The sequence below is a fragment of the Vitis vinifera genome, chromosome 1, assembly GCF_030704535.1.
Source record: "Vitis vinifera cultivar Pinot Noir 40024 chromosome 1, ASM3070453v1".
In the NCBI taxonomy this organism is placed as follows: Eukaryota; Viridiplantae; Streptophyta; class Magnoliopsida; order Vitales; family Vitaceae; genus Vitis; species Vitis vinifera.
The window spans coordinates 9,795,078-9,815,945 of NC_081805.1; the positions used below are offsets into that span (position 1 = coordinate 9,795,078).

The 20,868-nt window shown below is 36.4% G+C and overlaps 1 protein-coding gene across 2 annotated transcripts; it reads right to left on the reverse strand.

The window, feature by feature from the left end:
- Window positions 1-1,061: 1,061 nt before the first annotated feature.
- On the reverse strand, window positions 1,062-20,306 carry LOC100255243 (uncharacterized). Of its 2 annotated transcripts, none has more exons than XM_010654773.3 (11): window positions 20,076-20,306; window positions 19,411-19,782; window positions 17,741-17,899; window positions 16,631-16,714; window positions 12,568-12,660; window positions 12,167-12,259; window positions 11,948-12,091; window positions 3,540-3,647; window positions 1,838-1,889; window positions 1,685-1,749; window positions 1,062-1,528 (listed from the first exon to the last, which is right to left on the reverse strand). In XM_010654773.3, the coding sequence occupies exons 1-10, from the start codon at window positions 20,289-20,291 to the stop codon at window positions 1,721-1,723; spliced, it is 1,350 nt and encodes a 449-aa protein (XP_010653075.2). In that variant the 5' UTR covers window positions 20,292-20,306; the 3' UTR covers window positions 1,062-1,528; window positions 1,685-1,720. The 2 variants fall into 2 exon arrangements, with proteins under 2 accessions (XP_010653075.2, XP_010653081.2); XM_010654779.3 differs by having other exon boundaries at window positions 1,062-1,623.
- Window positions 20,307-20,868: the final 562 nt, after the last annotated feature.

Sequence of the window (20,868 nt, forward strand, 5' to 3'; positions counted from 1 at the left end):
AATGTACGAAGGTTTGAAGAGTCTCCAGAAGTTGGGGTCAAGTGTAACGCTTTCCATAACAATTCAAAAATAAAAATTAAAATTAATTTATTTTAGGAATAAAAATGTACTTAAAATCGGAAATATGAAAAATAATTTAATTCACATCCAAGATTAAAGTGCGAGTACATTTCAAAGTTTGCCTATTAAAATCTCTTTAAAAATGTTATATACAGATGAAATTTTTAAGAGAACACCAAACCCAGAGTGAAATTAATCCATAATTTTATTACTTGTTCTCTATAAAATTATTACAAATTTGTATACAATGTAAAATATAAAAATAAAATTAAAATATTATCCATATCTTAGCTTGTACGTAAAATAATGTCATCAATGATTGTGAGCTTATACAAAACCAAGTCCAATTCTAATTGCGTCCCACTATATAAAATCAACTACAATCCAAAAGTCTAATTCTAAACATGGATTACATCCCATTTCATAGAATCAAACCATACTCCAACGTTTATACACATTTTATGACATATAAACCCCATGTTCATAATCTACCCTCTTTTAAGTCTCATTTCATTTGGCTATTTGATAAATTTTTTACAAATTTTTTTTTGATAAATTAATAAAATAATAAACAAATAAAAAAAATCCTATTTTAGAAAGGAGAATTATTTTCAACAACAAATTCCAATCAAAACCTTTGATTTTCAAGAAAGACATGCATTTTAGCCATGGCACCAAGACCTGTAAAACTCATTTGTACAACAGGCTTTTATTTTTTCAATTCAAAGGTTTCAAGGGTTTTCTCTTCCTTGGCTTAAGTATTTAGCTTTTACTAAACTTAGCAACATAAATTAGACTTCATTAGTCTACGTCATAGAAGTGCTTAGAAGAGGGAAGGTCCATGACAACAACATAACCCAAAAAATTTCATCCCAATTCACATGATCTTCATATGATAATTGTCCAGACAAACAAAACAAGCATGAATCAACATAAGAGACATGATCTTCAACCTCCCTGCACCCAAAGATAAACAAATAAATAAATAAAAGAGAAAGAAATTGAACCTCACCAACACAGAAAGTACTTCTCATCCAAAGTAAGCAGGCATATTGGGTCACATTATGCCTGGTTCAATCAGCGCTATGGGTAGACAGAGTTGCCTTCTTCCTTATCATTCACAAGATGAATATAGTTTATCTAATACAAATTGAATGCCAAAAGGCATAAGACAGCAGCTATTTATGCTCGAAGGAATATGCACGGATCAAATAAGAAAGTTTCTTCCCAGTCATTCCCACCTTGTGCAGCCAATTTCATGTTTTGTTGGAATCAAGGCACCATAAGATAGAGTTTCCTCATGCTCTGCTGAGTTTTGAAAACCAAAAGCAAGTAATTTTGGCCCTGGTGCCAATCGAGAGCTTTAGTTCAAAATTGATACATCTTCAACATAGCACCGCCAATTACACTGGAAAGTTAGGCATGCATGCAGCCAGTATTGTATTGCCTACTGACACAATGTATGTAACTGCAGAAAGACAAATTCACATTTGAGGGAGTCTTCTAAGCATTGTAGACATACACACCCTTCAGATTTTGATCCACGAAAACAAGGCCATGTACCTAAAGAACAACTTTTAGTCCAAAGAATACAATTTATTGCACATGGTTTACAAATACAAACCTGAAACATATCCAGCAGCTACAATCCTTTGAGCTACTACTCACACACCTCCTGAACTTCACCGACTGCAGCCATAGAGAGATCCCATGAACATTCACAAAGTCGTTGAATAAAAACTATGTAAGATGGTTAAAGAAAGCCTAATAGTCTCACCAGCAAGATGGACGGCCAAGTTTGCTTGAGCATCGGCCTCAGAGTTTAATCCCTTTAGAAAGTTGTATGACAAAATATCAGAATGTTGCAAAGAACCAACGTAGAGGTGAAAAAGAGCAGCAGCAGGTGAATTATAACAAGTAGGATCCTCAAAAACTGAAATGAAGAGATATAACTCATTCAATAAAAAATTACTGTAGTTCATAGAATGACAATAGCCCACACAATCTAAAGCATGCCAAATACTCGGCAATTATTCCATTTTGGAAATAACAGAAGCATAATACAGAGATCCTATGGGTGTTCAGGAAAAAGGTGCACCCTAGAAATGGTTCTGAAAGGGCCCCATTACCATTATGTTTGCAGCACAAGAACATTACTACATTTTCAGTAATAATTCTATGCTGCTCCTTCAAAACAAAGGAAAAGGACTTCCCTTTATATTTTTATAAATCACACTTTTAGATAGTAGGCCAGGGTTACTATCCAAGTTAAGAAGATTATAGTCCTCTGGAGAACCATATATCAACCACATCTGGTTCTAGCATTCACATCAGTAAGCTAACCACTGGCACAGAAAACCAGTTTAGTCTTTATAGGATCTGATGAAAAATGTGACTCCAGATCTCATTTGATTTCTATTCAGTGTAAGGAGACCTACATGATTATGCTAAAAGCCGAAAAGTAAGAAAAGAAGAAATTGTACAAAGCATATGTAGTAGGTGCACCGGTCAGATTGTTAACCAGAGTTACAAACCTGGAACCTCCAGCCTTATTCCATCCCAGCTCATCTAAACTCAATCAAACTGAGATGCCCTGGGAAACTAAACCCAACTGACCAATGGGAGATTGATTTGGTGAAGATACCAGTTTTATTTGGTAGAAAATGAAATTTATTAGAAGGGAAAAGAGAGTACAAAGACAAAGAAGTTCCACAAGAACAAAAAGAGAAAATCTGAAAAAGACATATAAGCAACTGTAGAAGAGAATGCAGGCTTACTATACCATACCACTAAAGTGGCAGGGAATTTTAAACAATGTCTTCTAGACGAACAGTCAATGGAGTCTTTTTTAATATGAGCTTCTGAATATAATTTTTTTTTTTTTTTTTAATTTTAATGGTGGGTAAAAAATGTTTTGATTCTATTGGATAAGAACTTTTTTGTGGAAGACCATTTAACTATTCCTACTCCAGATTCCCTGTGCAAGAATTACAAATCTGTGTTAAAAATGTGCCGGTGAGACTTACTAGACAGTAGGAGCATGATATAACAGCTGTTTAGCTACAGTGTAGCTCTTTGGTGTTAGATACCAAATATTGTTTCCTTTTGCTTTTCCAAGGATCAAAACCTACTTCACTGTATTTCTTTACATCTTCAGTCACCATGTTATGGAAAATATATGAAAGCAATGCTGCACAAGAGCTTGAGATGATTTACAGTGGCTATAATGCCTTTCCGTTGTATTTAGGGTGGTAAAGACACCACCCTAAGAAGGGCAATGTACGAGGGCATCTTTAGGGTTCAAAACATTGTTATCTGTCATCCCACTAGTGTTATTACTCCAAGGAAGCTTTTATGATGGATTATTAAGATAAGCATTGGAGAAAAAAACATGTTCTAAAACTGGAAGCAGAATGCCATAGAGCATAAAAGACGAATGCCATAGAGCATAAAAGAGATGCAGATTCTATTTCACATACCCTTAGAACATGATTGATCTCGACCGAAAGGAACTCATTCTTCAGTTTTTTAGCCTCCTTACACAAGATAGACATGTTCTTGTTTCTTGCCTTCCAGAGACCCTGAACCTGTCCCATGAAGCATCTTCATTTAAAAAAAGAGTTGAAGACACAAACACACACACGCATCAAAGCAAAACAAAGAAAAGAAAAGAAAAGAAAAAAAGACAATGACGATAATGAGGTGCAAAATAATAAAAGGAATGCTGCCACAAATCAAACAAGTTACTAGGGAGATCATTACAATATAAACCAACTGATTCACGAGCATAAGGACCTCATTCAAAAAAAGAGTTGAAGACACACACAACAAAACCAAACAAAAAACAAAAAGAAAGAAAGACAATGACTATAATGAGGTGCAAAATAATAAAAGGATTACCCCCACAAATCAAATAAGTTACTAGGGTAATCATTACAATATAAACTAAAAGATTTACAAGCATCAGGACCTAGAGGTGAGAAATTGATATGATCATCCAGGTTGATACGAAGTAGGAACAAAAGTGTGGCAAATAGAACTCATACTTGATCTAAAGCTTTCAAATGGAAACATCATAAATCAAACTTCCTATGGATTTTGGTCAGCAAACAGTATTTGGTCCCTGAAGTTATAGCTGTAACAGGATAGATGAAGCAAGTTCCTCACTCTGTGACAAGATAAGAGAGGGGAGGAGTTGATGGGTGGGTGGGGGTGGAATGAAGTTTAAGCATGGATACCAATGTTCCCTCTCTGTTTGATAAGGATGATATAATCCTCTCACTGTCCTTGTGGAGGATCCGCAAATTTTGTTTACAACTTCGATTGCTAACAAGGCTATTGGTTTAGATAGAAGAGTAGGGGAGGGGAGGGAAGCGGGGAGGTTTGGTTTGTAAAGTAGACATTTTTTTTGACAAATAAATGTCAATTGAACATGGAGAGGATGGGCTTAGATTAGGAATGGAATGATTGGATCAAGTTTTGAGTTTCAACAGTTAGGTTCTCAGTTTTGGTAAATCGGACAACTATCAATTTTTTTGGAGGCTTGAGAGGTTTGAGACAGGGTGATTCCTGTCACCCTATTTGTTTATGTTAATGCTGGAGGCCATAAATTGTTCCTTTTCTAGGGCAAGGGAAGGAGGTGTTACTTAGGGGTTGAAGGTGGGGATCAAGAAGGTGAGGAATGGAAATTTCTCATTTACATTTTGCTGATGATACCCTCTTATTTTATCAGACTTGTTCAGAGCAGCTGCTATACTTGAGATGAACATGTCTCTAGTTTGAGGGTTTAAAATGAATCTTGAATAATAGCAAGTTAACTCCTATAGAGGAGGCTCTTAACATGGAGAAGCTATCTACTTTCTTGGGTTGCAGAGTAGGTAAGTTGTCTGCCACCTACTGAGCCTTCCATCGAGTTCCCTGTTCAGCCTCTAATGGTATGAATGCAGTTGAGGACAAACTTCATAAAAGTTTGGCCCCAAGAAAAATTAATGCCTTTCTAAGGGGGGCAAGACTTGCACTTTTTTTTTTTTTTTTTTTTTTTGATAAATAAAGGACTTGCACTTTTAAAGAGCGCTCCATATAGCTTGTCTATTTATTACTTGTCTCTCTTGTTCCTAGGAAGGCGAATTAGGCTTGTGGGATGCTTTCAAGAAAAAAACCTCACCTTTTGGAATGGTTGACTTAGTAATCAAATAAAAAGACGAGAGGATCAAGCATTAGAAGCCTATCTATGCTCAACAAGGCATTGCTCGGAAAATGGTGTTAGAGATTCACAAGGGAGTAGGACTGTCTTTGGAAACGTGTTATCTTAGGGAAGTTTAGGGAAGAGTTAGGTAGATGGTTCTCTAGAAGAGGGATAGAGGGCTTTGGGGCTGGCTTGTGGAAAGTGATGACAAGAGGTTGCAATGAGTTTCGTGTAAGAACTTAGGTGTAAGTGATGGCAAGAGAGTTAAATTTCGGCATGTGTGTTAAGATGCTTCTCCATTATTATTATTATTATCAAGGCTGTAACAAAAAAAAAAAGAGCTAAATAAATAATAATACTTGTTACAAGCTTAATAATAATAATAATAATTTGCTTTTATATGACGAACTTTACTTATCAACAAGTTTTTATGTGTCACTTTTATATGATAATCTTTACTTATCAATAATGATAATAATTGTTGAGATTATAGGAGCGATCATAGGAAATTATGGGAATATTTTTTATTTATCTCATTTTCTTTTGTTGTTATAGGCTTATTAATACCCTTGTACCTATTTCAAAATATATAGAAAATATGAGATGAACATTCTTCTTTTCAACATGGTATCGAAGCATAGTTGTCCTAGTGCCACCATCCTCCATGATACCACCTACTTGTCTATTTTCATCTCAAAGTCATTTTACCTTGTTGTGAATGTTTTTTACAATTTTTTTTTTCTCTAAGTCTCACTCAGATCTTGAGACAATTCTTTCTCATAATTATAAATGAAAACACGCCAAGCAAAGACTCACATTTCTATGACCCTATGACCTAGTGCCAAATTAAATAGGTCTAACTATCTTCTATGATCCCAATCAATAGAAAATTTCATTAAGGGCACATAGTAAAATTTCTCATATTCGGTCACCTAAGCCTAAAGGTGTAAGGTTGCTTAAGAATATACTAGCTCCCTCAGAATCCAATTCTAAAGTCGACTGAACAATATGTCACTATAGGGAATCAACTGCACTTCAATATCCTATGATATTAAATCAAGATATAAAGTTCAAATCTATGACATACTAACAATTGCATGCAAGTTTCCCATGAACTAGTTTTCGTAATTTAACGAGGTGAATGTTTCAACCTCTTAAGATTACCTCTACCATCCTTGAATTCAAATTCTCATATGTAATCAATTGACATATTCTAACTTTCTAAGAGCATATATGAAATTTCACTTAAGAAATTACTGCAACCACAGGTTTCATAATCACTTGTCCTTAAGATCATCTAAGATGACACACTATCTCAAACTTATAAGATATTATGATGTCTATCTCGAGAATACCTATTGTCACCTGCCTTGATCAACAGTGACCCAATCCATAAGGAATATATATTACCTTAGGTCTCACCCATTGGTTAAATTGTCAAAGTCACTAAAAAACTCAACACTAGCTCAATATTCCTCATGGTTAAGAGCTCATGCAATATAATAGCTTGGTGAAGTTATGACAACTTGATAACCAATGTCATAACTCATTGTAAATTTTGTCCAATGTGCAACCATACACACTAGTGCACTCATCATGGGAACTTCATCCTGATAATCAAGATAAGTCATCCTTCCTATTGGGAGATACTACAACCTCAGATGGATTGTTTAAATCTATAAACTAGGTGTAAACAAGTCATCTACTTGAACCCATGACTTCAATTTTCTATATAATTCCTAAGGCACCGACTTCATGTACAATGCAAGTGATGCAGGCGTGAATGCTTACCATAGATTATGCATAAATAAGATAGTGAAAGGAGAACCAGAATCATACTATAAATATTAATGAAATTCATTTATTATTACGTCAGTTTATGCTTTTAAGGATTCTATCCTAACAAGTATATGGAAGAATCCCGAGCTTCTCATCCATTGAGAGGTAGTAGGTAGGACTCAAGATACCTATGCATGACATATTCATACTTACAATCAATATTATCAAAACTCCATGTCTTGGTACCAATATTGTCTCAAACAAGATGAGATTCATTTATCTAACAATACCATAAAACCACATTGATCTTCATTTCGGTACTGAAGGACCATTACAATGTAATATGTATAAATTGTTGATATTTAATTAAACCAAATATTCAATTTAGATTAATATTAAGTGCACTCTTGCAAAATTTATATTTCTTATCTACACACACATGATATTATTGTTGGATATCACAAATAATATCAAACATATGACTTAGCTTTAGAATAGCATGGAAATAAAGGTATTCATCAGTGTCATTTGTCTCAATTCTACTAAAGATTACATTGGTTGAAATGCATTCTTTTGCCACAAATGTTTCTCGAATATTAACTCAATCAAAATCTCTACTCTTGCCAACAAGGTAATAGATCAATTCAACAATTTTTTTTTTTATAGGTAAATATATATATTATAAAAACGCTTGGAAAAGGCGCACCAAGTACACACAGAGTATACGAAATGCATCAAAAAGCAAGCAATAGGAAAAGAGAAACAAACCACAACCCAATACAAAAACAATGTCCCAAAGTTTTAAAAAACAAAAGGCACCCATATGACCAACTTGCAAACAAACCAAGTTTGCTAATTAGTGAATGAATAGAGCCTACATATCTCCTACCCAACCACTCTTCAAAACTCTAGCATGTACCCTCCGAAACCAATTTCCACTTGCTCTTCTGACGACTCCTCTCTTTTCTTTTTGATTCATTGTAATTAACCGAGTTGTGCAACTTCCAAAGCTCCCTCCCAAAACAAGACATAGACAAAGATCTCCTCTCAATACTCGAGGCCCTCACTCTATGCCCTTTCAAGCTTTCAACTTCCTCAAAAGGAATACAACTTCCTTCTCAAAACTATCCATTGGCAATCCCAAAGACTTACTAAAAAAGATGAATTCCTAAAAGAGGAGAGACCCCCATCTCCCACAATGTACTAATTAAGGTCATCCTTTCCTGGAGCCCCTCCTCACTACACTAATCAAGGACAACACACTTGGCATATTTATAAGAGTTTTTTGGGACATCCACAAAAGTTCACAACCACCACCCTTGCTTTCTAAAGAAAATCCCTCATCTTGATCCTTCAACAGAACTAAGCACTTAGACAAATCCATCGACGCACCCTTGCCTTTGAAAATAGAAGAAGGGAAATCCCACCCCCTAATAATAAAGCAAAATACAAGGCTTTATCCATGAAACCTTTTGCTTCACACAAGTGAGCAACATCTGCAGATGGCACTCTCTCACCAATGATATGTGTTGCTGCTGAGAAGCAAAGGTCTCAGGGAAGCCTCTAAACCCATGCTTCCTTCATCGGACAGTAGTGGAAGCCTCTTAAAAGAACCTCGGGTTTGGCCCAACATAAGATTGCACCAACCCTCTATAGGAATAGCTTAGCTCGAGGCAGAGGAGGGCTTCCCTCCAAGTAAAAATGAATAGTTAGAGAACAAAAACCTAAGGAAAGAGGTTGGTCCAAGTCAACAAAAAAAATTGTAGGCCTAAGGCACTCAGGGCCTCCCACCTCTTGGCTTGTAGGAGAAAGAGGCCTCGATACTGCTTGGCCCTCTAGCCTAACTCGAGCCAAAAAAGAGGCTCATAGATCATCCCCTCAACTAGCCCCTCAGCCTCCATATGTCTATCGCATGCAAAAAATGTTGAGCCTACTAAGACTTAGGGAACATGCAAACACTCCTTGGGTGGCTCTAAACTTTTTGCACGCTTCCCAACCTCAACCCCCATAGTCCACCCTATGTGTTGCCTCCCCTCACTATCATCCCTGACCTCCATCATCCTGCAAACCTCCAGAAAAACCATTGACACATATGGTGGTATCTCCCACCATAACTGAATAGCGAAGACTGAAGACCCTACCACCCATGGTAATATTAGGATTGACCAGAAGGGAAATGAAACTTTGATTCATCACCTTAGCAACACTTTTCGCACTAAAGGTCTTGGTAAACTTTGTTATTTTCCAAGCATTGAAGTTGCAAGATCAAAGAAAGGAAGTTGTTTGTCTTAAAGGAATTACACTCTTGATATTTTAAGAAAACATAGGTTCTCTTGCTGCAAAACCTATTATTATGCCAATGGAAACCAATCAAAAGTTGATGAATGATGGTGGGTTAGTGGATGATCCTAGATGGTATAGGAGAGAAGTGAGAAAGCTGATTTATTAAACCATTAGTCAGCCAACAATCCCTTACATGGTATTGTCAACCAATTTATAACCACTCCATAAGTTTCTCACTTGAACATAGTTATACAAATTTTGGAATATTTCAAGAGAAATCTTGGTTGTGGTCTTTTCTATCGATCCAAATTAGTCTGATTAGGTAAGATCTCCCCATGATAGAAAATCAACACTGGTCATTCATTTTTTTTAAGGTAATTTCATAACATGGAGGAGCAAGAAATAATTAGTTGTGGCTTGTTCTAGTGCAAAGGCAAAGTATTGGGTAACAAGAAATACACTATGTGACCATACTTGATTGAAAACCTCTTTGAAAGAAATTGGCATACCATGTCAAAATATTGTATGAATGGCCGAATACCTTGGCCTTGAGTTTTGTATATTATATATAGACTTTACAAGGATGCTATACATGGAAAGCAAATAAAAGCAAATAAATTCCCTCATGATTCTAGTCCTATACATGTAAACTATAATCTGTCAAATAATATATGCTAATTGTACAGAATAATAAATGGAGAAATAAGGAAACAATTGTAGGCTAAAATAAGGAAAGAAGTGTGGGTTAAAATAAGGAAAGAAGTGTGGACAGCAAAGCTGTCCTTTGACAGCCCCCCTCAAATTGATGCAGGTTGATCAACAAGCATCAATTTGCTACTTAGCAAGCAATGTCGATGACGAGGGAGAGCCTTGGTGAAGATATCAGCAATTTGTAAGTCAGTGGAAATATGTGGAAGAGTGATAACACAAGCTTCAAAGGCTTCACGGATAGAGTGACAATCCACTTCAATATGCTTTGTGCGCTCATGATAAACAGGATTGGCCGTGATCTGAATAGCACTTGTATTATCGGCATGTAGAGGTGTAGGATCGGTCTCAGAAAAATCTAACTCCGCAAGCAAACCTCGAAGCCAAATGATTTCAGAACAAACAAGAGACATCGCCCAGTACTCAGATTCCGTAGATGACTTAGAGACTCTGTCTTGCTTCTTACTTTTCACAAACATCTTAAACTAAAGCTGGGCTAGAGTCCGAGACCCCTTAGGGCTAAATCCGAGAGCCCCTAGGGCTAAATCAGAGAGCCCCTAAGGCTAAATCCGAGAGCCCGTAGGGCTAAATCCGAGAGTCCCTAGGGCTAAATCCGAGAGCCCCTAGGGCTAAATCCGAGAGCCCCTAGGGCTAAATCCGAGAGCCCCTAGGGCTAAATCAGAGAGCCCCTAGGGCTAAATCCGAGAGCCCCTAGGGCTAAATCCGAGAGCCCCTAGGGCTAAATCCGAGAGCCCCTAGGGCTAAATCCGAGAACCCTTAGGGCTAAATCCGAGAAAACCCAAAGAAAAACCTAGAAAGCGTGTAAACTCTAGGTTCAAAATACAAGCTCTGATACCATGTCAAAATATTGTATGAATGGCCGAATACCTTGGCCTTGAGTTTTGTATATTATATATAGACTTTACAAGGATGCTATACATGGAAAGCAAATAAAAGAAAATAAATTCCCTCATGATTCTAGTCCTATACATGTAAACTATAATCTGTCAAATAATATATGCTAATTGTACAGAATAATAAATGGAGAAATAAGGAAACAATTGTAGGCTAAAATAAGGAAAGAAGTGTGGGTTAAAATAAGGAAAGAAGTGTGGACAGCAAAGTTGTCCTTTGACATACCAATATTAAACCCACTCTCTATTGCAACAATCAAGCAGTCATTTATATTGCTAGCAATCCTATTTTTCAAGACAAAAAACATCAAAGTAGTTCAATTGCTCTAAAGTGGGACAAAGGAAATCCTTAATTTATATTATCAAAGAACCAACTAGCAAACATCTTCACTAAAGCTTTTTCATAAGAAGCCCTTCACTTTTTTGTGACAATCTAGGAGTTGTTAATATCTACTCTCTAACTTAAGGGGGAGTATTGAGATTAGAGAACTGATTATAGAAGAAATTACTGGAGATATTATCAGAAAGATTGTTGGAAAGATTGTAAGGAAGTCTAAAAGGAGAAATTATAGGAATATTTTTTATTTATTTACTTTTCTGTTCTTGTTATAGGTTTGTAAATATACATGTAACTTCATTCAAGATATACAAAAATATGAAATGAATTCTCTTCTTTTCAACAACAATAATAATAATAATGACAACAACGATACTAATAACAACAGTAATAATCTCCCACTATCTCAACCATAACATAACAATAAATCTTGTTAGCTTTGCCCAACTAATAGCGATAACAAGAAGAAAATGCAGAAAAACAGAAAACATAATTAATCAGCATAGAAATTAATGTAAATTGAAGATGCAGATGCAGAAAGTAAATAGATGTCATTCCAAGTAAATATAAAACAAAATATTAAAGAACAAATATAAAACAAAATTACAGCAGAAAAGTATTATAAAACCAAGTAAATAGATGTCATTCCACACCCCATACATATCAAAGAAATAAAAGTACCTGCATACAGACAAGTTTGGAATCTCCTTGTACACGAATGCTTGTATAACCTTTTTTAAGAGCATATTTCAACCCTAAAATCATAGCTTGATATTCAGCTACATTATTTGTTGCTAAGCCCAAACCTTCACGCACTCTACAGATCTGTATACAAAATGCAGGATTAGAGAGATACAGCACTAAGAAAAAGGTACAAACCCAAACAACTAATGTGAATACCACTCTTCCACTGTCAGATCGCAGCACAGCTGCTGCACCAGCTGGTCCAGGATTCCCTTTTGAAGCACCATCAAACTCAACAACACAGGAACGCTGCACATAATTACTGGATCAGGTCTTGTTGTTTTAGCAAAAATTTGTGAAAGAATTCTACTCAACTCAGTAATTCAACAAGGCCTTCATCCCAAATACTTGGGTTTGGCTACAAATTCATGCACCTAACCCTGAAAGACAATCGAAAATCTTTCATCCATCATTTAGCATAATCAATGTTGCTAAGATCTATGGTGGAGAGCCATCCACTGACAAAAAGGACTAGTAAGTCTTAGTTAACGAACAAAGACAAAGAAGAAACAAACAAAGTCTAGCAACCATCAGGCTTCACCATGTAGTCCACCTACACAATCAGAAAATAGTGCCTGAGCCTCAACACGATCTAATTTGATATGCTCTTTCAATGGATCAGTTGTAATAGGTCTTGATTCAACTGCTCCCTGCCAAAAAGGAAGAATATAAAACAAAGAGCATAAACTTTCAAAATCTTAGAGGATAAGTCTTAACTTACCACTATTTCTGTTCTTATGACAAGACAACAAATCATGTATTAATAAACACTAAAAAGAGGAAGCGCACCCTACGTATATAGGCAATATACACAAAACTACCCAAAGCAAGTACCAAACAAAGAAAGAGTTAGCCTACAAAAACAGGGTATAGCTAACCACAGTAAAAAGCATCTAAGAAATTCAAAATCGAGGGAGATGTGGGAGGAGTTAGCCGTTGTAAGGGGGCTTTGGGATGAGCCATGGTGATTAGCAAATGATTTTAATGTGGTGCGGTTTCCAGTCGAAAAGAGTAATTGTAGGTAGATGACATCTGCTACGAGAGAATTCTCTAGCTTTATTAATAAGTTTGAACTTGTAGACCCGCCTCCTGAGGGGAGGGGGGGGGGGGGGGGGAGGCCTTGGAGTGGAGGGCAAGGTGGCTCGCTTGGACCATTTCTTATTCTCTGGCGATTGGGAGGATCTTGTTTCTAGGGTGATGCAACATTTGCTACCAAGACCCGTCTCTAATCATTGCCCCATTTTCTTAGATTGTGGAGGAGTGAGAAAAGGAAAAAGTCCATTTAGAATTGAAAACACATGGCTAAGGGTTGAAGGTTTTGCGGATAGAATTAAAGAATGGTGGCAGACTTACAATTTCAGGGGCAGTCCAAGCTTTGTGCTTGCCAAGAAATTACAAGCTTTGAAAATCGACCTAAAGAAGTGTGATAAAGAGGTGCTTGGAAATGTTTCAGCTAGGAAGGATGCTGCTTTAGAACAGATAAACTACTGGGATAATGTAGAAAGGCTAAGACCCCTCTTTGAAGAGGATAAGAGAAGTCAAAGGTCAGCTAAAGATGAGTATAGTCGTTTAGCCATCCTAGCAGAGACCTCTTGGAGACAGAAATCAAGGGCCCTCTAGTTGAAGGAAGGGGATAACAACACCAGGTTTTTTCATCGCATGGCTAATGAAAGGAAAAAAGGAAATTTTATCAACAGCCTTACTGTTAGGGGGATTCGCTTGGAAAAAGAGAAGCTGAAAGAGGGGATTAACTCCTACTTCAAACTTGTGTTTGAAGAACCCCAAGCGAGAAGACCTAATGTGGCTTTAGAGTCATTAATGAGAATTGACGCCATGGATAATGAGGGATTGAAGGGTCCATTTTTAGAGTAGGAGATGACCAAAGCAATGTTAGAATTGGGGGGTGATAAGGCACCAAGGCCGGATGGGTTCTCATTGGCTTTCTAGAAGTTTTGCTAGCCTATAGTAGGTGGGGAAGTGATACAGGTATTTGAAGAATTCCATTCGCAAAATGTCGTAGTTAGCAACCCAAACACAACTGTTTTAGTCCTCATCCCAAAGAAGGGAGGGACAAGTGACATATAGGAATTCAGGCCAATTAGTCTTATGGGAAGTCTCTACAAAATTCTTGCAAAAGTCCTAACTAATAGACTGAAGAGGGTGATTGGCAAAGTGGTGTCGAACAACTAGAATGCATTTGTGGGGGGGTAAACAGATTGTGGATGCAACCTTGGTAGCAAATGAGGCGATCGACTCATGGAAACAAAGGTCTAATGCAGGGCTGGTCTGCAAGTTGGACATAGAAAAAGCTTACGACAATGTAAACTGAAAATTCCTTCTATCGGTTTTAGAGAAGATGGGTTTCAGCCCCAAATGGAGATAATGGATCCTCTATTGCATTTCTACTATAAGAATGGTTGTTTTAGTTAATGGCACTCCCACAAATTTTTTCTTGACACATAGGGGGCTGAGGTAAGGGGACCCACTTTCACCTTACCCATTCGTTTTGATTATGAAAGCATTCAATAGATTAATTGCTAAGGCTGAGGAGGGAGGTTTTATTAGGGGTGTTAAGATAGAAGGTAGAGGGGGAGAAGGGGTTCAAGCTTCTCACTTATTATTCGCAGACAATACTTCCCTCTTTTGCAAGGATGATGAAAATCAACTGAAATATTGGAAGTGGATTATCACTTGTTTCGAGTTGGTTTCAGGACTCAAGATAAATTTGCAAAAAAAATGAAATCATTCCAAAAGGGGCCATGGAGGATACAGACAAAGTTGTTGTCCTGTTTGGGTGCAAAGTGGGGAGATTTCATACTTCTTATCTAGGTTTACCCCTTCGAGCCCCAGAGCAATTGGTGTTTGGGATGTAATAAAGGAGAGATTAAAGAGGAAACTAGTTGCATGGAAAAAAACAATACCCATCCAAAGGAGGAAGACTCATCCTTATTAAGAGTACTCTCTCAAGCCTCCCGGTCTATTTTATGTCACTTTTGTAATCCCCAAGAAAGTGAGAACCAAATTAGAGAGAATTCAAAGGAACTTTTTGTGAGGGGATACAGAAGAGAGGAGGAAGTTTCACTTGGTAAATTGGGCGGAGGTTTGTAAGGATAAGAAGCATGGAAGGTTGGGGCTAAGGCACTTGGAGGGTCTTAATCAAGCCTTGTTAGGCAAATGGTTATGGAGATTCTCCCTTACGAGGAAAAGTCTTTAGAGGAAAATCATTCTTGAAAAATTTGGGAAGGTGGAGGGGGGTTGGACCATTAGAGAGGTGAAGGATTCTTACGGGCTAAGTCTTTGGAAAGACATTAGAAAAGGCCGAGAAAAGTTCACTCTTAGAACCAGCATCCGCATTGGAAATGGTAGATGCACAAGATTTTGGTAGGATAGTTGGGTTGGGGAGATTAAGTTGAAGGATGTTTACCCAACTCTTTTCAAGCTTTCTCCCCACAAGAATGCAACAGTGGCATATTTATGGGGAATGGGAGGGGGTGGAAGTGGATGCTGGGAGGTTTCTTTTAGAAGACCCTTCCAAGATTGGGAGCTATAGGAGGTGTCTCGGTTTTTGAAACACATCTCTTCTTCAAAAGTGCAAGAAAGGAAGAACACTTTAATTTGGGAAAATGATGGGATGGAAAAGTACAGTGTCAAGTTTTATTATATTTCTCTGAGGGCTGATAACAATTTTTTATTTCTAGCTAAAGAGGTTTGGGGATCAGGTGCTCCTCTCAAAACTCATATTTTTGCTTGGGAAATAGTGTGGGGGAAGATATTAATTGTAGATATGTTAATGAAGAGAGGATGGCCCTTGGTTAATAGATGTATTCTTTGTAAAGATTGTGAAGAGTTAGTTGATCATATTTTGATTCATTGTGATAGGACAAGTCAACTTTGGACATTGCTATTAACAACTTTTGGTTTGGTTTAGATGTTTTCGGCTTTAGTGAGAAATCTTCTCCTAAAATAGAAATTCAAGGGACTAGGGAAGAAGAAAAGAACAGTTTAGTGGCTGGCTCTAATTTGCTTATTTTGGTGCATTTAGGGAGAGCGTAACCAAAGGATCTTCGAAGATGAAGAATTGTTGGACCAAATGTTGAGGATTCTTTTTTTTAGATCCCTTGTGGAGTGGTCCAAACAATTGTTGGATTTGGAGATTCTCTCTCATTTGATTTTTATAGAGACTCTTTATTGTGGCTAGCCTTACTCTTTTCTAGGTTTCTTCTTTCTTTTCCAGTGCTTAGGTTGTTTTTTTTTTATATACTGCCTATATACATTGGGTGCGTCCCTTTTTTTTGTGCTTCTTAATACAAGCTTTTGTCTATCAAAAAAAGAAATTCAAAATCGAAGGGTTCTCCAAATCTAAAGAATCCTAGGACCACTCTAAAATCAATCATATAAAGAAATCCTTTAGTATTTTATCAAAAAGCTCTTCATCTTCGAAAGTCCTTCAGTTATGCTCTTTTCAAATACACCAAAATAAGCAAATCAAAGCCAAGCGCCAAACCGCCCTTTTCTTAAAATCTAACCCCTTTAATTTCCATTCTAATAAGAGATTTCTCACTAAGGCCAGAAACACCCAAACCAAGCCAAAGACTACTAACAAAAAAGTCCATAACTTACCACTATTTCTAATCCCATCACTTCTTGTGAACTCTCTCTTGGTAGATCCTTGCTCAATATTTCACCTTTGGAAGAAGCTGTTTGCTGAAAGAAAACAGAGAAACTTTGAGAATTCTTTGAGTCACCAACTCACACTTCTTCAAGTACCAAAGACATAGGAAATCATTTAAAATAGTTAAATTGGAAAAAACTATCCTAGTGTATGGAAAACATTTTATCATCTAAACAAAGAGCTATTTGTCTGGTTTCAAATAAAAAATGTGTTTGTTTTGTGGTTGATCATGATAAACACTATACTACATTGACATACAAAAAACAAGTGAGACAAACTTGTCGATGTACTGGTTAGATACACTAAGAAGTAATGGTATTTGTAATTACATATAATCAACTCAGCTCAACTCCAATCGACCTGACTTGTCTAGAGTTTAAGCTTTGTGCAATCCAGGCTCAATCCAAGAGAGTAGAGGAAGACTGCATTAGGTAAAAATCAAGCATACGTAACTTAATATTCAAAGCTTTATGAACATGAATCCTATATTAAATGCAAGTATTAAAGTAAAAGGTATTTCCTATTTGCCCATCAAAAGAAATTAATGGAAAAGGTAATCTAGCCATAGAAAATGAAAAATTGAAGCTATGTGGTGGATCTTGAATCCTGAATTTCCAAAATTGTCTGCTAGCATTCAAGAGAAAGCAGAAGGACCTAAAAAAAGGAAGGAATGTAAGTCTGACAAGTTATACCTGCCACTGATGCCATGGACTTCCCTAAGTAAATGCATTTCAAACTTTTTCAAAACAATGATTTGAAAGAAGGTGATCAAGCTCAAAAGAACAATGCAAACTGTTATAGAGTTCAATATTTCTTAGCTCATACCATAACACTTTATTAATAGGATTTTGGGGCTTAAATGATTGCATTGTTCCTTGTAAGTGGTTAGTATAGGGTTTCTTGTATAGGGTTTCACTCAATGGATGGCAAGTGGTTAGTATAAGAATGCAAATCATCAACTCCATTTTAAAGGTCTTTTCCAATGAAGATCATCTCAACTAGGCCCAGATGATTATTTCAATTCAAATATTTGCATGTGAGGTGACCAGTCATCTCACCTGAAAAGCACAAGGCATGAGTTTTCCGAAAAGATCCTCTTTCAAATCTGCAGCTCTGATGGTGTAAAGAGCATTCCTAAGACCACGGGATACCAAATATTCTTCAGTGTCCTTAGGTAAATAATATCCTTTGTATACACTAACAGGCGGATCGCATATCTATCAGGAAAGAAAGACCAATTAGACCATAGCAAATCATAATCCGCACAAAAAGGAAAATGATGCATTTAAATCTCTTACATCTTTCCAAATTCAGGAAGAAAACAAAGCAACGTAAACTTGTTCTATCATCAAATTTGTGTTGATATGCTGGCAAGTGTTGCCTTCCAGCAAAGTGAGACGGACCAAACCTAAGTCTGCTCAAAAGCATTTAAAATATTGTAGAGCATGATATACATTGTGGACCCAAATTCTACAATTTTAAGCTTTTTTTCAGAAAAATCAGTGGTTCAACATGGTATCAAAGACTTGTTTGGAGGAAGGTCAAATGTTCAAACCTCACTACCCATGTTTATTTCCCCAATTTATTAAGTCTACATGTAAGCCTAAAAATGGAGGCTACATGTGAGGAAGGGTGTTGGAAAGTATGATATACATTGCGGACTTAAATCCTACAAAATTAAGCTTTTAAGAAAATCGGTAGTTCAACATCAAGTATGTGCAATGTAAAGTTTTTTTTTTTTTTTTTTTTTTGATAGGTAAGTATGTGCAATGTAAAGTATCTCAAACAACTATAGACAAAAAGAGCAAAGAGACAAGAATTTTATTAAATTTAAACAAAAGTTTAAGCATCAAACTTATCTCATGAGTTTGAATCTTTGTTCTCATTGAAAAATTAACATATATATGTGTGTGTGTGTGTGTGTGTATATGCATCTTTCAGACTTGTAGAATAAATGGAAACTAAATAAGACAATTGGCGTACTCCTAAAATTCTTCCAACAAATCCTACTACAAAGCCTCTAAATTATAACTTCCCTAATTTAAATAGTCAACAAATTTAAATATGCACAAAAATCAGGAGTCAATTGTTGGATTCCAACAGATCATTAATCAACCAATCTGAATCACCAATGTGATGTTATAAGAATTTTAAGTCCACAGAAAAAATCAGGAACAGAGAAAGGAAAAGAAGAAACATGATATTTGACCAGCAAGTCCTCACATATTATATTTGGTTGGTAAGTCAGCTGGATCTTCTAATTGCTACCAGACACTCTAGGTGTGAGATGACTTTGTAATGAGAGCCTTACACCCCCATGGGATGCAAAGCCTTAGCCTCAAGTTTATGCTTCAAGGCATTTCCTTGTTTTCTGTCTCAAGGGATAAGCCTTAGTAGCCTCTTCAAAAAAGGGTTAATTTCATTCACCTCTCCTAAGGTTTTGGCTAAATGCACCTAGTCCCATTATTTTAAAATTTCATCAAATACATCTCCTAACTTTCTTATTTATTATTTTCATGGACCTCTCAAAATAAAATAAGGGAGATATTTGATGAGATTTGAAACCAATGGAGGGTAAATGTATTTAGTCAAGACCCAAGTGGGTGAGTGAAATGAACCCCAACTATGATACGTGTAAACATAAATTTGAGTGCAAGACCAATAAAATGTACTCAAACAAATGCAAACGAGTTTACGACAGCAAATGATTAGGCAAGAAAATAATTACAGAAGATCCAACTTGAGCTTGGCAATCACTGAAAGTCTTGTAAACACCAACAACATCCCCTTTCCGAACCACAAAAAATGCATCCTTCTCTTCTTCCATCACAGGTTTAGACTCTAACTTTTGAGATTGCGATTTGGCTCCACGCCCCCGAGATGAATAGCTCTGAACACGAAATCTCGTCAACATCAACTCTAAATTATTTGTTTTAACATTAGCATTCTCGAAGTTAATTTTCCATGATGAGGTAGAACATCCATATAAAGAGCTCTTAGCAATGAAACGACTGGTTTTTGAAAGTATGGCCGAATAGTAGGAAGAGACATGCGGCAGGCAGTTCATTACAGAGTAGTTTTGCCCGAGTGGTCCAGATTTCTGCCAGAATTAAATCTTTCATATTAGAATCACTCCAAAAAACCAATTTTATAAAAGCAAATAAATAGACAGTGAATGACCCTTTGGTTCCTACAATTAAAGAGAGAGAGAGAGAGAGAGAGAGAGAGAGAATTGAAACCATTTTTTTCCATTTTGTTGGTTTCCCGAAGCGTAAAAGTCAGTTGTACAAAATCATATGGTATTCTGAGTAACCAGACAACAGAAGAACAGAATCCAAAGGTGCAGAACAGAAATGTGAATGAAACCCTAGGCGTTAACGTATCGTAACATACCCGAAGAAGCCGTGGGCAGAAGAGGAGCCGTTTACTGAGCGCAGCCCCGGCTAGAGAGAGGGAAAGGAGAGAGGGGGACTGGGTTGTGCTCTTGGGTAACTGGTTCAGGGTGTGGGTGGGTGGGCTTTTTTGGTAGGTGTAAAGGGGAATGGTTGGGCTCTTTCTATAGAATTTGGGCCGAAGGTCCCGTAAGTGACGATCGGGCCCCCAGTTCATCCTTTTTAGGGTTCCAAAGCACACTGATGGATTTAAGGGTCTCTTTGTTAATTGCTTTAAAAAACAATTTTCTATTTTTGAGAATTTAAAAAAATAGAAAAATATATTTTATAATCAAAAAACAAAAATAACAATTTTCTCTTAGAAATAAAAAAACATGATATTTTCTACGAATGTATTTTAATTGTTTTGACTAAAACCTGTTTTAAAAAATAATGGAACAAATATGAATAATAATTAAAAATAAAACACCACATATAAAATTTATTTTTTAAAATATAGGAAAAAATTAACAACATTTCAAATTTATGAATAAAATTTTGTTTTAGAAAATTTAAAAACTATTTTTAGAAAACATTCTCAAACAAACCCCAAGTATTTTTCATCAACTCGTAGATTGGTAAATTCCGAAAATTTTGGTTGATTTACATTCTTAAAAAAGTTATTGCATTTTTCTTGTGTAATGTCCACACTCAAGATGTGCAAAAGGATGGTGTCTGGGGCATATATGGGATTCAACATTCTTTCGCAAAAGTCACTTAACCTGTTTTTCCTTTCATCTTGAATAAGTTTTGTA

Coding starts and splice junctions, on each gene's coding strand:
- LOC100255243 (XM_010654773.3), bottom strand. CDS start 20,291: ATGAACTGGGGGCCCGATCGTCACTTACGGGACCTTCGGCCCAAATTC. Junction 17,900..19,410: donor AAGCTCAAGTTGGATCTTCT/GTAATTATTTTC, acceptor CTTTCCTGATAG/ATATGCGATCCGCCTGTTAG. Junction 1,890..3,539: donor AGATCAATCATGTTCTAAGG/GTATGTGAAATA, acceptor AACTTTCTAAAG/GGATTAAACTCTGAGGCCGA.